This window comes from Dendrobates tinctorius, unplaced genomic scaffold, assembly GCF_039654945.1.
Source record: "Dendrobates tinctorius isolate UK_male_01 unplaced genomic scaffold, ASM3965494v1 ptg000024l, whole genome shotgun sequence".
In the NCBI taxonomy this organism is placed as follows: domain Eukaryota; kingdom Metazoa; phylum Chordata; class Amphibia; order Anura; family Dendrobatidae; genus Dendrobates; species Dendrobates tinctorius.
This window is the reverse complement of record NW_027361692.1, coordinates 14598082-14612706: the sequence shown is the minus strand read 5'-3', so window position 1 is coordinate 14612706 and position 14625 is coordinate 14598082. Positions and strand designations below refer to the sequence as shown.

At 40.4% G+C, this 14625-nt stretch overlaps 1 protein-coding gene across 1 annotated transcript in view; it reads right to left on the bottom strand.

The window, feature by feature from the left end:
• Nucleotides 1-14625, bottom strand: part of COL9A1 (collagen type IX alpha 1 chain) — a 201297-nt gene that overhangs the window by 38373 nt on the left and 148299 nt on the right. Inside the window, exons 26-30 of the mRNA XM_073569386.1 lie at nt 12686-12730; nt 10613-10666; nt 10365-10418; nt 785-838; nt 227-298 (exon numbers count right to left, since the gene is read on the bottom strand). Of these exons, the coding sequence (XP_073425487.1) occupies nt 227-298; nt 785-838; nt 10365-10418; nt 10613-10666; nt 12686-12730 (279 nt within the window). The remainder of the gene's footprint in view (nt 1-226; nt 299-784; nt 839-10364; nt 10419-10612; nt 10667-12685; nt 12731-14625) is intronic.

Below are 14625 nucleotides of genomic sequence, written 5' to 3'. Positions count from 1 at the left end.
CTACTCTGCAGCGATCGCTTACATACGGTATATGGATATATTAAATTGGGATTATAAGATGTTATGGACACACCGTAACTTTATCAGAATCCAATTCATAGATTTATGTAACTACAACTATATTCATATATTTTAAATATGACTATTTTCTCATGTATAATTTTAGTAGCATGATTTAGCTGTACAGTGTATAAGCACATAGCGACATGCACATGACAGTACTTACCCTGTCACCTTTAACTCCTGGAAGGCCAGAAGGGCCAGGCAGACCTAAAAAGCCAGGATCACCTCGTGGACCCTTTAAAAAAAACACTGACATTAATATTCTAGCACATAAAGTCGACACTGTGTTGTTCTTCAAATGCAAATTGTATTATTTGAAATGAGCAAAAAGGAAATGACAGCGATGACTGTTTATTCTTGGCTTCCCCTGTGCGCTACGATCCCCAAGGTTTACATTCCTTATGAACAGTGAAATCTTTCAAAGCGGACCCTCTTTGCTGATGCTATGTAAATACCGGCCAGCCTGCATAGAAAGGGGGCATTCATTGCCATGCTCATTACTTCCAGACAGAGAACATCTTTTCACTTTGCTGCTCTGAAAATTGCAATCATTTCTTTTCCTAAAGGAAGTTCATTGCTCTTTGTAATTATTCCAACCGGCTTGTATTTGTAGCAATTTTTAGGACATTCAGATATTTTAACATGTCTTTGTTAGTGCTTCAACACAAGAAATATATTTTTCATTATCAAAAATTTTCAGCTTAAATATTGTTTTACTTACTAGTTTTCCAGGTGGTCCAGGTGGGCCTACAGGACCTGACTCGCCCCTGTCACCCTTAATTAAAAGAACAAAACAGAGAGATAACATACATAAGCTGTATTGCCAATGTAATACTTTCATAAATCGCAGATGAAACGCAATCACGTGAATTACATAATAGTCAGTAGGGGTCTATCAATTCAAGAAAAATCAAGAGAAGAAAGTCACCAAAGCTCCCTAGCATTTCATTGCCATAGCACTGCTCTAATCAAGCAGCAGTGAAGATAGCTGCAATTTAAAGGGAATGTGTCATGTTGAAAATGGTATCTGATCAGACAGCAAGGAGGATGTTATAGAGAAGAAGGAGCTGATCAGATTGTATTTTGTGGGAAAAATTTAAGTGAAATTTGCATTTTATTCATTGAAATCTGTGGTGTTTGTATGTATATGAGTCCAGTGGGCGGTCCTATTCAGTGATTGTCAGTCTTTCCTGTGTAGCTGTCAATCACTCAGTAGGACCGCCCACTGGACTTACGTATATGCAAACTATTCCAAGGATTTCAATGAATAACATACAAGTTATACTGATTCTTTTCCAATAAATGTATAACTCATTTAGCTTCTCCTTCTCTATGCTATGCTGACTACAATTCAGAATGTATCTCTTAGTGTACTGAGTACAGCAGATGTGATAGAATCAGAGTTCTTAAATGTAACATGTAGAAGAGCTGAGAAAGGCAGCCCCGCCCCCACACCACAGCTTTCTGTGTACATTATCTATAGACAGTAAACTGCTTATCCGAGGAGGGGGCGTGGTCGGTCTAGCAGGTGCTTGAGCTGTAGTCCGAGTAGTGATAATGTCCTATTGATAAAACCTTCATTGTAAGAAAGCAACAGCAAACACCCTAATACGTGATACATTGCTGAAATCTGTGTTTTAACCTCTACAGCATACTGTCCTCAGATAACATAGCAAAAACCTGCTGAAAGAATCCCTTTAAGATTTCCATTTAATTCTACTTTATACATTACTCTCCTGCTCATATTAGGGCACTAACCTATCTTAACGTATATGAGAAATTTCCAACACTCTGCAGTTACAATGTTGAAAATCTGTAAATAACTTATTTTACTTATCTTGTATTACATTAGTTATATGACATTTTGTGAGACAAAACTGTAAACTAAAAATTTTGCTGACTGTAATTAAGAGGAAGAAGAATCTAAACTATCCTATTCTTAGCTCTCAAACTAGATAATCTGCCTCCAAAAGTATCAAAAGTATCTTATTTCCCTCTTTCTCTTAAAGAGTACATTTTTATATATAAAAGTAATCATATGGCTGTATAAATGTTTAACGTCCACAAAAAAATTACTTGGGGATATCCATTGTGTAAGACATTAAAAATCTAGCAAAGAAGCCATATGCACATCAGGATGGATGGGGATGTTTCAGTACATATTATTATTATTATTATTATTATTATTATTATTATTTATATAGCACCATTGGTTCCATTGTGCTGCACATGAGAAGGGGTTAAGGGGTTACATACAAATTACAGATATCACTTACAGTAAACAAACTAACAATCACAGACTGATATGGGGGGGGGACCCTGCCCTTGCAGGCTTATATTCTACAGGATGGTGGGGAAGGAGACAGTAGGTTAGGGGGGTTGCAGCAGCTCTGGTGATAGTGAGGCGGTAGCTCCGATAGTGGTGAGGAGGCAGCGGGGTCATTGCAGGCTGTAAGCTTTCTTGAAGAGGTGGATTTACAGGTTCCGTCTGAAGGATCCGAATGTGGTTGATAGTCAGACGTGTTGGGGCACAGAATTCCAGAAGATGGGGGATATTCAGGAGAAGTCTTGGAGGCGGTTGGGTGAGGAGTGAATAAGTGTGGAGGAGAGAAGGCGGTCTTGGGAGGATCGGAGATTACGTGAGGGAAGATATGAGGAGACTAGTTCAGAGATATATGGATGAGACAGGTTATAGATGGCCTTGTAGGTCAGTGTTAGTAATTTGAACTGGATATGCTGAGGGAATGGGAGCCAGTGAAGAGATTTACAGAGGGGAGAAGCGGAGGAGTAGCGAGGAAAGAAATGAATTAGTCAGGCAGTAGAGTTAAGGATGGACTGGAAAGGTGCGAGAGTTTTAGCAGGGAGGCTACAGAAAGATGTTGCAGTAGTCGAGGCGGGAGATGATGAGGGCATGCACAAGCAATTTGGTAGAGTGACGGTTGAGGAAGGGACGGATTCTGGAAATATTTTTGAGCTGGAGGCAACAGGAAGTAGAAACAGCTTGGATGTGCAGTTTGAAGGACAGGGCAGAGTCAAGGGTTATTCCGAGGCAGTGGAAAATGCGGGCAAGGGCATTGTTATATTGGTAGTGCATTTTCAACATTATGTAAAAATGTACTGACAGGTTCCCTTTGGCTACATCTGTATGACGATTTTGGCTGTGACACCGGTCGCGTGACCACAGTTCACTCAGTGCCACTATTACAAAGCACCGCAATACAAGTGAATGGGGTCACACTGCAAACACGAGGGTACTGCAACTGCGCCAAACAAGTCTCAAGAAGTCTAACATAATCAGATTTCTTGCATCTTCCTTGTCGCAGTCACAGTATCCTCATGGTCGCAATGCAGCCCTATCCGCTTATATTGCATTTCAATGTAGCAGCAGCACTGAGCAAACCTTGGTCAAGCAACATGTGTTGTGGCCAAAGTTGCCATGTAGCCCCAGTTTAAAGGGTTTGAGAGACTTTTTTTTATTACCAGTGAGAAGCCACCCCGATTAAAAAAAAATATAAAAGAAACTAGCCCTGCCATTTATTTAGTGTCCACCAGACCAAAAGTGATGACTTCATGACCCCCAATCATTAGACTGTTGAGGCTTCACATTGGATGCAATGTCAGGTGACTGGTGGTTGTCATATCATCATTTCCTGTCCATTGGAGACCATCAGACTACTGGAACAGGGCTTAGATTTTGGTGGTAAGTAGTGTTGAGCATTCCGATACTGCAAATATCGGGTATCGGCCGATATTCGCTGTATCGGAATTCCGATACCGAGTACCGATATTTTTTCAATATTGATACCGGAATGGGAAGTCCCCATAATGCAATGAGCCAGTGTTGTGGCTGTGATTGGCTGCTGAAATGATGTCATCATGATGCGCGGTCTGTGCCGACTGCGGGGGGTCTGTGCCAACTGTCGGGGGTCTGTACGCCCCTCTTGGGGGTCTGTACAGGCCTGTCGGGGGCCTGTGCCGGCTGCCGGTGGTCTGTACGGGCCTCTCAGGGGCCTGTGCTGGCTGCCGGTGGTCTGTACGGGCCTCTCGGGGGTCTGTACAGGCTTGTCGGGGGCCTGTGCCGGCTGCCGGTGATCTGTACGGGCCTCTCGGGGGCGTGTGCCGGCTGCCGGTGGTCTGCACGGGCCTCTCGAGGGTCTGTACAGGCCTGTTGGGGGCTGTGCCGGCTGTCGTTTGTCTGTACGGGCCTCTCGGGGGCCTGTGCCGGCTGTCGGTGGTCTGTGCCGGCTGCCGGGGGCCTGTGCCGGCTGCCGGTGGTCTGTACGGGCCTCTCGGGGGCCTGTGCCGGCTGTCGGTGGTCTGTGCCGGCTGCCGGTGGTCTGTGCGGGCCTGCCGGGGGTCTTGTGTGTGTGCAGGCATCGTCCGATGGGACTACAAGTCCCATTGGGCGATGCCTGCTACAATGACAGTGATTGACACATTAGCCAATGATGGGACAGTAGTAGTCCCATCATCCGGCTAATGTGTTGAATGTAAAAAAAAAAAAAAATACTACATACATACTACATATATACTACATTCATACAACATACATACATACTACATACATACTTCATATATACTACATTCATACAACATACATATATACTACATACTACATACATGCTCCATATATACTACATTCATACAACATACATATATACTACATACATGCTACATATATACTACATTCATGCAACATACATACATACTACATACGTGCTACATATATACTACATTCATACAACATACATACATACATACTACATACATGCTACATATATACTACATTCATACAACATACATACATACATACTACATACATACTACATATATGCTACACTCATACAACATACATACATACATACTACATGTATACTACATTCATACAACATACATACATACTACATACTACATACATGCTACATATGTACTACATTCATACAACATACATACTACATACATACTACATGTATACTACATTCATACAACATACATACTGTACATACTACATACATGCTACATATATACTACATTCATACAACATACATAGATACTACATACTGCATACAATACATTCATACAATACATACATAGACATACAGTACATATAACATAGAGTACATATTCACCATCACTTGTCACTTTGATCCCTGAAGCCAGTGTCATCTATGAAAAAATATGAAAATAACAAACAAGCCATATACTCCCTGATCCGCAGAAATCCACGAGGGTCCCACGCCGATCTCCCGTGGAGAACAGGAGCATCAGCTGATGCGAACACTCTCTAGGGGCTTCAATAATCCAATGACGGGAGGTAGGTATCCTTCCGCACTGTATTCCTCCACCACTGTAAAAAAATAGTCCCTAGTCTCACTTTTGGCATTACTGTGTGAGAAAGTTCCCATGCAGCTTTTGCCATAAAGTGAGACCAGGGACTATTTTATTACAGTGGTGGAGGAATACAGTGCAGAAGGATACCTACCTCCCGTCACTGGATTCCTAGAGCCCCGTAGAGAACGGTCACATCAGCTGATGCTGCTGTTCTCCACGGGAGATCGGCGTGGGACACGCGTGGATTTCTGCGGATCAGGGAGTATATTGTTTGTTTGTTATTTTCATATTTTACCACAGATGACACTGGCTTCGGGGATCAAAGTGACAAGTGATGGTGAGTATGTACTCTATGTTATATGTACTGTATGTCTATATGTATGTATTGTATGAATGTATGAATGTATTGTATGTAGTATGTATGTAGTGTGTATGCAGTATGTAGTATGTATGCAGTATGTATGTAGTATGTATGTACTATGTACGTATGTTGTATGAATGTAGTATATATGAAGCATGCATGTAGTATGTATGTATGTTGTATGAATGTAGTATATATGTAGAATGTATGTAGTATGTAGTATGTATGTATGTTGTATGAATGTAGTATAGATGTAGCATGTATGTAGTATATATGTATGTTGTATGAATGTAGTATATATGTAGCATGTATGCAGTATGTAGTATGTATGTATGTTGTATGAATGTAGTATATATGTAGCATGTATGTAGTATGTAGTATGTATGTTGTATGAATGTAGTATATATGTAGCATGTATGTAGTGTGTATGAATGTAGTATATATGTAGCATGTATGTAGTATGTATGTATATTGTATGAATGTAGTATATATGTAGCATGTATGTAGTATGTATGTATGCTGTATATACGTAGTATGTATGTAGTATGTATGAATGTTGTATATATGTAGTATATATGTAGTTTTTTTTTTTTGGTTTTTTTTTTACATTCAACACATTAGCGGGATGATGGGACTACTACTGTCCCATCATTGGCTAATGTGTCAATCACTGTCATCGTAGTAGGCATTGCCCGATGGGACTTGTAGTCCCATCGGACGGTGCCTGCACACACACAAGACCCCCGGCAGGCCCGCACAGACCACCGACAGCCGGCACAGGCCCCCTAGAGGCCCGTACAGACCACCGGCAGCCGGCACAGGCTCCCGGCAGCCGGCACAGACCACCGACAGCCGGCACAGGCCCCCGAGAGGCCCATACAGACCATCGGCAGCCGGCACAGGCCCCCGACAGTCGGCACAGACCCCCGAGAGGCCTGCACAGACCCCGCCCGCACACACAGACACGCACAGTGTCCGCCCACACTCTTCCCCCCTCCCGAACAGGATGTACAAGGCAAGAAAGGGGTTTTTTTAATTCCGATATTTCTGTCCCATTGACTTGAATGGGACTTCCGGGATCGGAATTGGCGATACCCAATACTTTTTGTGTATAGGGCCGATACAATCCTATCCGATATTTCTGAATATCGGATGGTATCGCTCAACACTAGTGGTAAGTATAACTTACTTTTTTCAGTTTCCCACTGGTAATTAAAAAAAGACCAGAAACCCTTTTAGGAACATGCTAGGATAAGGAAAGTGTGAACGCATTTGGGGATTCAGGAGGAGTAACTATTTTGGCTGACCACTATCTAAGGTGTATGTCTATCTTTACACAGTTAAAGCTTATGTGCCATGTTACATCAGCAACTGTAGAGGGCAGCATATTTATTTGCAGATTTAAAAGGAATTTATTACCAAATGTCTGGTAATTACCTGGTTATTACCTGATCTGAGAACAGCTTAAGGTAGAGACAGAGACCCTGATTACAACAATGTGTCACTTACTGGGCTGCTTGTTTTAGCGTTGAGAAATCCCTGTATATTATCAGCAGGAAATTATCACTGGAGGACTAGTAAACCTTTTTTGCTATGAAGTCCTTCATATTGAGCTCAATATACCCTTGCTATACCACTGATCGGTTGTGCATGACAGTCTTGACGAATCTGCATGTTGGAGTCTGAGGCACCTAATTCATTAAGATGTGCACACCTCTTAATAACTCAATCTGAAAAGTGGCACCTGATTTGTCACAATTTTTTTTAAATCAGGGACTGGGGTAAAATTTCTAGTTCAAGGCCTTCTTCACACGTCCTGGTGATTCCTGTACAGGAGAAAACAGTCCTGGTCAGGTCCGTGGTCCGTGTCTGTGTGTGCGTATGTGACATCCATGTGCACTCTGTGTACTGTCCAATGGTCAGTGTGTTACATCTGTGTGCCATCCGTGTGTCTGTGTGATGCGTATCAGTATCAGAGAAGCAGAGATACAATTTGCGCTGTTTCCTGGCGCCGGCTGTCTGCTGAAGGCAGCTGTCATCATGATCTCCTGCTCATGCTGAGATCAGCGTGACCAGGAGACAATGATGGGAGTTGTCATCAGAATAACAAGTAACGGCGCCAGGGAAGGAGCGGCACAGTTAGCGCTGTTCCTTGGAGCCAGCCGGCTGCTGAAGGCCACTTTCATTATTGTCTCCTGCTCGCGCAAAAAACTGACATGTGCGCACGACAATTGAATACAATGGGTGAGTGTATGTCCATATTTGTCATCCTTAAATAAAGGACCACATACGGACATAAAAAGCATACGTGTGAAGAAAGCCTAAGGTGCAAAGCTCATCAAGAATTACAGTGGGTACGGAAAATATTCAGACCCTTTTAAATTGTTCAGTCTTTGTTTCATTGCAGTCATTTGGTAAATTCAAAAAAGTTCATTTTTTTCTCATTAATGTACATTCTGCACCCCATCTTGCCTGAAAAAAAACAGAAATGTAGAAATTTTTGCAAATTTATTAAAAAAGAAAAACTGAAATATCACATGGTCATAAGTATTCAGACCTTTTACTCAGACACTCATATTTAAGTCAAATGCTGTCCATTTCTTTGTGATCCTCCTTGAGATGGTTCTACTCCTTCATTGGAGTCCAGTTGTGTTTAATTAAACTGATAGGACTTGATTTGTAAAGGCACACACCTGTCTATATAAGACCTCACAACTCACAGTGCATGTCAGACCAAATGAGAATCATGAGGTCAAAGCAATTGGAAAAAGAGCTCAGGGACAGAATTGTGGCAAGGCACATATCTGGCCAAGGTTACAAAAGAATTTCTGCAGTACTCAAGGTTCCTAAGAGCACAGTGGCCTCCATAATCCTTAAATAGAAGTTTGAGACCACCAGAAGTCTTCTTGGATCTGGCCGTCCAGCCAAACTGAGCAATCGTGGGAGAAGAGCCTTGGTGAGAGAGGTAAAGAAGAACCCCAAGATCATTGTCCCTGAGCTCCACAGATGCAGTAGGGAGATGGGAGAAAGTTCCATAAAGTCAACTATCACTGCAGTCCTCTACCATCAGGCCTTTATGGCAGAGTGGCCCGACGGAAGCCTCTCCTCAGTGCCAGACATATGAAAGCCCACATAGAGTTTGCGAAAAAAAACACATGAAGGACTCCCAGACTCTGAGAAATAAGATTCTCTGGTCTGATGAAATGAAGATAGAACTTTTTGGTGATAATTCTAAGCGGTATGTGTGGAGAAAGTCAGGCACTGCTCATCACCTGCCCAATACAATCCCAACAGTGAAACATGGTGGTGGCAGCATCATTCTATGGTGGTGTTTTTCATGCAATTGAAGGAAACATGAATGTGGCAAATTACAGAGCTATCCTGGATGAAAACCTCTTCCAGAGTGCTCTGGACCTCAGACTTGGCCGGAGGTTCACCTTCTAACAAAACAATGATCCTAAGCACACAGTTAAAATAACAAAAGAGTGGCTTCAGAACAACTCTGTGACCATTCTTGACTGGCCCAGCCAGAGTCCTGACCTAAACCCGATTGAGCATCTCTAGAGAGACCTGAAAAGTCAAGATGGGGTGCAGAGTGTACTTTAATGAGAAAAGAAATGACCTTTTTTGAATTTACCAAATGGCTTCAATGAAACAAAGAGTGAAAATTTTAAAGGGATCTGAATACTTTCCGTACCCACTGTAGACAAGCTGTGGCATGATGTCTTCATTCCACTGTCTCCATTATGCTGGAGCTGACTGAAACTAGTGTGAAAACTCCAAAAGTCAATACATTTTTGCTCATTCTCGATTTTTCAAAAAATTTAGCAGCTTATCGACATGTTTTATATCAAATTTCATGTGAAATCACTTTGATGAACTGGTGCCATAGTGTCTAAACCATAGAATTAATTTACCAATTTTTGGCATGTTTCACCAAAGTGAAAACACAATGTAAAAATCATCTTGTTTATTGAATCTATTGGTCTTTCAATATTTAGAATGAATTTTGGCAAAGAAAGTATATCGATACATACATACTGACTCTTCAGTACATACTATGATGCTTTAGCACCTTATCTACCTTTCTATACTGTTATAATGGTAGCTACTACGATATGCACACAATTTACAATACATTTTTTGTTTCCTTTACATAATAATTGAGATATGTCTTGACTTTATGCATATATACTATACATAAAGTATAAATTGTGATATTTATGCAATCTCTGTTCAGAACATTCTGATCTATAAAGAACTAGTCCTCAATCTTTATTACTAATTAACCCTAATAGAAGTTTGACATTTAAATGCGAAAGAAAGATTAGTGTTCTACTATATGTTCATGGTCAGTAGTCCTCTAGAATCTTGAACGCTTTCCATATATGACATCCAATAACTCCTGGTACTAAACTAAAATTAACTTTTTGGATTCTCTCGAATCTGCTTCTTTTGCTTTCAGTGCAAATTATAAGGATTTTAATTGAAATTATTGTAAGAAGTGTTAAGAATAGTCTACAGGCTGATATTAAAGGGCACATCCATCCCCACCTAAAAGTCAATGTTGTGTATAATAACTGAATGATCTCTAAGATTGTTTACTTACTGAAGGTCCAACAGGTCCTCTTGGGCCGACTTCTCCTTGAGGTCCTTGATCACCCTGTAAAGATATAAACAGATGGTCTCATTAGCTTTGAATGTACAAAAACTAGTCCAACTTTAAGAATGCTGGAGCACTTGCATTTTTGGGGATTCAATTCTTCTAGATTATATATAACTGAGGATCTGATTTTCCTTGTGTTGATATGAAGTCAATGATAAATTTAAAAAAAATTACAGAAAACTAAATCTTACAGGTTTACCAGATTTTCCCATTAATCCAGCTACACCTGGAGCACCAGAGTTTCCCTAAAAATAAGAAAAAAATGAGAGAGTTAGGAATCTGAAGCATCAATATTTTACGCCTCAATCATCAATACTACGTTAGAATACATTTAGAAAAATAAGCTATACCCTTAAGGCTATGTGCACACGTAGTTTTAGGTGCTGTGGATTTTTCCACGCGGATTTGTAAAAATCCGCAGGTAAATTCTCAGGTCAAAAGACCTGCCGTTTACCTGCGGAATAGCCTGCAGTTTAGCCCTGCGGTTTCACACATCTATAATGGAGAAGGTGTGAAACCGCTGTGGATTCCGCACAAAGAATTTGCTTGCTGCAGATTTGAACCCGCCGTAAATCCGTGCGGAAAAACCCTCAGCATGTGCACAGCGTTTTTCAGTTTACCATTGAAAACAATAGTACTGTACAACGCACCTAAATCTGCTGTGGACCCGCAGAGCCTGAAACGCTGCCGATCCGCAGCAGAATCCACAACGTGTGCACATGGCCTAAGAACATTCCAGGCAAGATACAACATTTGGGATAGACATACATAAAAGAGAAGATTTGTGGAAAATCCCATCCAAAATAAACAGAATCTAGTAACTGGGGGCAAAGTACATTGCGGCCTCACAAATTTAATGTAATTTACGCCAGACATTTGTGCAAATTATAGTACAAGTCTATAACAGGCCATGGCTGGCATAAATTTGAATTTCTGGCGCATGCAGAGCAAGATATGCACCTAGTTTATTAAGATGCAGACGCATCATACACTAAACAGCTTTGCATAAAAACTGCAAGCTTTACAGGGTTTATCCAGAAGTTGGTGTCCGTTATAGTGCAAGTCTGCATCAAGTCATGGTTGCCATATATTTAAATTTCTAGCGTATGCAGAGCTAGAGATGCACTAACTTATTAAAATGCATGCACATCAAACTCAGGACAGCTTTGCATAAAAATGCATGTTTAAAAGGGTTTATCAGGACTATCTAATTTTTTACTTTGCGCCTAAGAACTAACAGGTAGGCAGTTTCTAATTACCTGCCTATTGTGCCCAGAGCCGATCCCTGCTGGCACTGAGCAGTCATTGAACCACTACTGCCAGAGACTCTGTGGCTTCCACTGACGTAACATCGACAAAGCAGCAGCTTCTCTTCCACTCTGTTCTGTTAATGTGGCACGATTGCCGATGTCATGCTCATTGACAGCTGGCATTATGCTGCCTAACTGCGGAAATCCGGCTATCAATCATCATGACTTCAGCAGTCATGCCCCGCCACTAGAGCAGAGTGAAAAAGGATGTGGTGAAGCTAAAGTCCGCTGGGCCAGCACCCAATAGAACAGGCCGGTAGTTACCTTTTTTAACAAATGCTAGTTTTTAGGATCATAGTTAAAAAAAAGTTATGGATAACTCCTTTAATAAATTCCTCCTAACAAAGAATTTATATAAAACTATTCCATACAGAACTCAATATGTCAGCACTAGAGTGCCTATGGCTCTGTAGCATGTTGTGTGTATGAGCCCTATCCTCAAGGATACTCTTTAGTTAATACTCCTACGGTTTGTCATTCAACTTTGACTGCATAGTGTCTGTGGGGAAATGAGGTTACTACCTGGCTGAAAATCTGATCAAGACTAGAAGTTGTTTGCCAAAATCAAAAATCAAATTCCAGTTTACAGCCACGTGTAATCACCTCATATTGCTTCTCTCTATAAAAAATACATTTTTGCTGGAAAAGCCAATCTGCCTCACATGTTAAAAATAACATTACTCATTACTGGGTGAATACATTCTATTTTTAACTCTGAATAATTTTTCTCAATGGCTACACTATACGTAACCCTAATGATTGAGCATCTTTATAATGCCCAAATCATTTCTAGCTATTAAACTATCAACAACAGACAAATCATATGTGTAGCCCAGATTGCAAGAATGATGATCTGCCAAAATGAACAGGTGTAACATACAAAATAGAAGGTAAAAAAACCTTCAAAATGACATTAAAAAGGAACGTCAAGTCTAGTCAAAGCGACATTGTTACCTTCTCTCCAGCTACTCCTTTTGCTCCTGGACTGCCTGGCAAACCCTATAAACACAAAGTTAAAATCAAAATTACGTATTTTATACTTTTGTTAATTTGGGTTATAAAAACATAAGAAAACAAGTCTACTCAGGGAAGGATAAGAAGTAGTAAGGATATGCTTCGTAGTTAGTAGTAGTAAGGATATTATTAAGGATACACATTGAAATCCAATATTCTTTTAAGTTAGGAAACGAGTACGTTGATTTGAGTAGTATCCTAGAAGATATCGGCACAAGAATGAACTCATTTCTATGGGGGATGACAGGCATCTTGTGGTGCCTTAGATGGATGAGCATAGATGCAATGTTTTGAATAGACTCGAGTGGGAACATATGGCTTATTAGGATGCCAAATAGGAACATTTTTCGGCAGTTGAAGTGAGACATGATGAGTGGCTTTAATTATAATCTTAGAACAGATTCTAACATTGTTCTACAAGGAAAGATGGCAGAGAGAGATGAATGAAAAAGTGATAGATGACTGGCTGTGACTTTTATTGTCCGATAATCACAATACATAAGAGCGGGATTGAAGAACCTAGTCTATAATTTAACTCGGCTCTTATCATTGAGCATGAATATGTGTGTTTCTAGAAGAGCAGAACTAGCAACTTTTACTTTCTGTTGCTTTATATGTGAACTGCTAGTCAAACAAAAGTCATTCCTTGTTTCCAAGAGGTTTTACTCATTTAGAATACCTTTCTGCCATTATCATACTTAATCGTCAGGAGGTAGCGACCATGCTATTTTAGAATTTTGGATAACTAGAGGCGGAAGACCTGTGAAGACTCAGACGTCAAGGTTAGATTTCAGAAAGGCAGATTTTAAGGGATTCAGAAAGAGAATTGGAGGGATCCAATGGCTGGATATCCTTAAAGACAAAAATGTCCAGGAAGGATGGGAAATCTTGAAAAATGAAATTCTCAAAGCACAGTTGTTAACAATTCCGAAAAGAGGGAAGAATAGGAAGCAGTTAAGGAAACCAGGATGGATGAACACAGAACTTAAGCACATGCTAAAAAGGAAGAAAAAAATGTTTATAAAATGGAAAGAGGGAGGCATATCTAAAGAAGAATATAATGCTGTCTGCAGAACCTGCAGGGCACAAATCAGATTAGCTAAAGCTGAAAATGAATTGAGGCTTGCAAGAGATGTCAAAAGCAATAATAAAGGATTTTGGGGATATGTCAAAAGTAAAAGAAAAGTCAAAGATGCTATAGGATTTTTACAGGATGAAAATGATGAAATGGTAAGACAGGATGTTGAGAAGGCTGAACTTTTAAATTCCTATTTTGCATCTGTTTTCTCTCAGGAAGGAAATGTAACATCAACTGTTATTCACTGTCCTATTAAGGGAATAGAAGAATCCAGGATATCTATAAACAGAAAGATAGTGAGGAAACACTTAGCTAGCCTAAATGAATTCAAGTCTCCAGGTCCAGATGAATTACACCCCAGAGTACTGAAGGAGATAGCAGAAGAAATTTTTGAACCCCTCTCTATAATCTTTGAAAATTCTTGGAGAACAGGAGAAGTGCCAGAAGACTGGAGAAGAGCAAATGTTGTTCCTATCTTCAAAAAGGGGAAGAAGGTGGACCCAGGTAACTATAGGCCGGTGAGTCTGACTTCTATACCAGGACAGATCTTTGAACAAATTATTAAACAACATGTATGTCAATACCTGGATAAGAATGAAGTGATTAAACAGAGTCAGCATGGGTTTGTAACTAATAAGTCATGTCAGACTAACTTAATTTCCTTCTATGACGGTATCACTGATTGGGTGGATCAAGGAAATGCTGTAGATATAGTATATCTTGACTTCAGCAAAGCATTTGACAAAGTCTCTCATACAATCCTTATTGAAAAAATGATTAAGTATGGAATGGACAAGGCAAC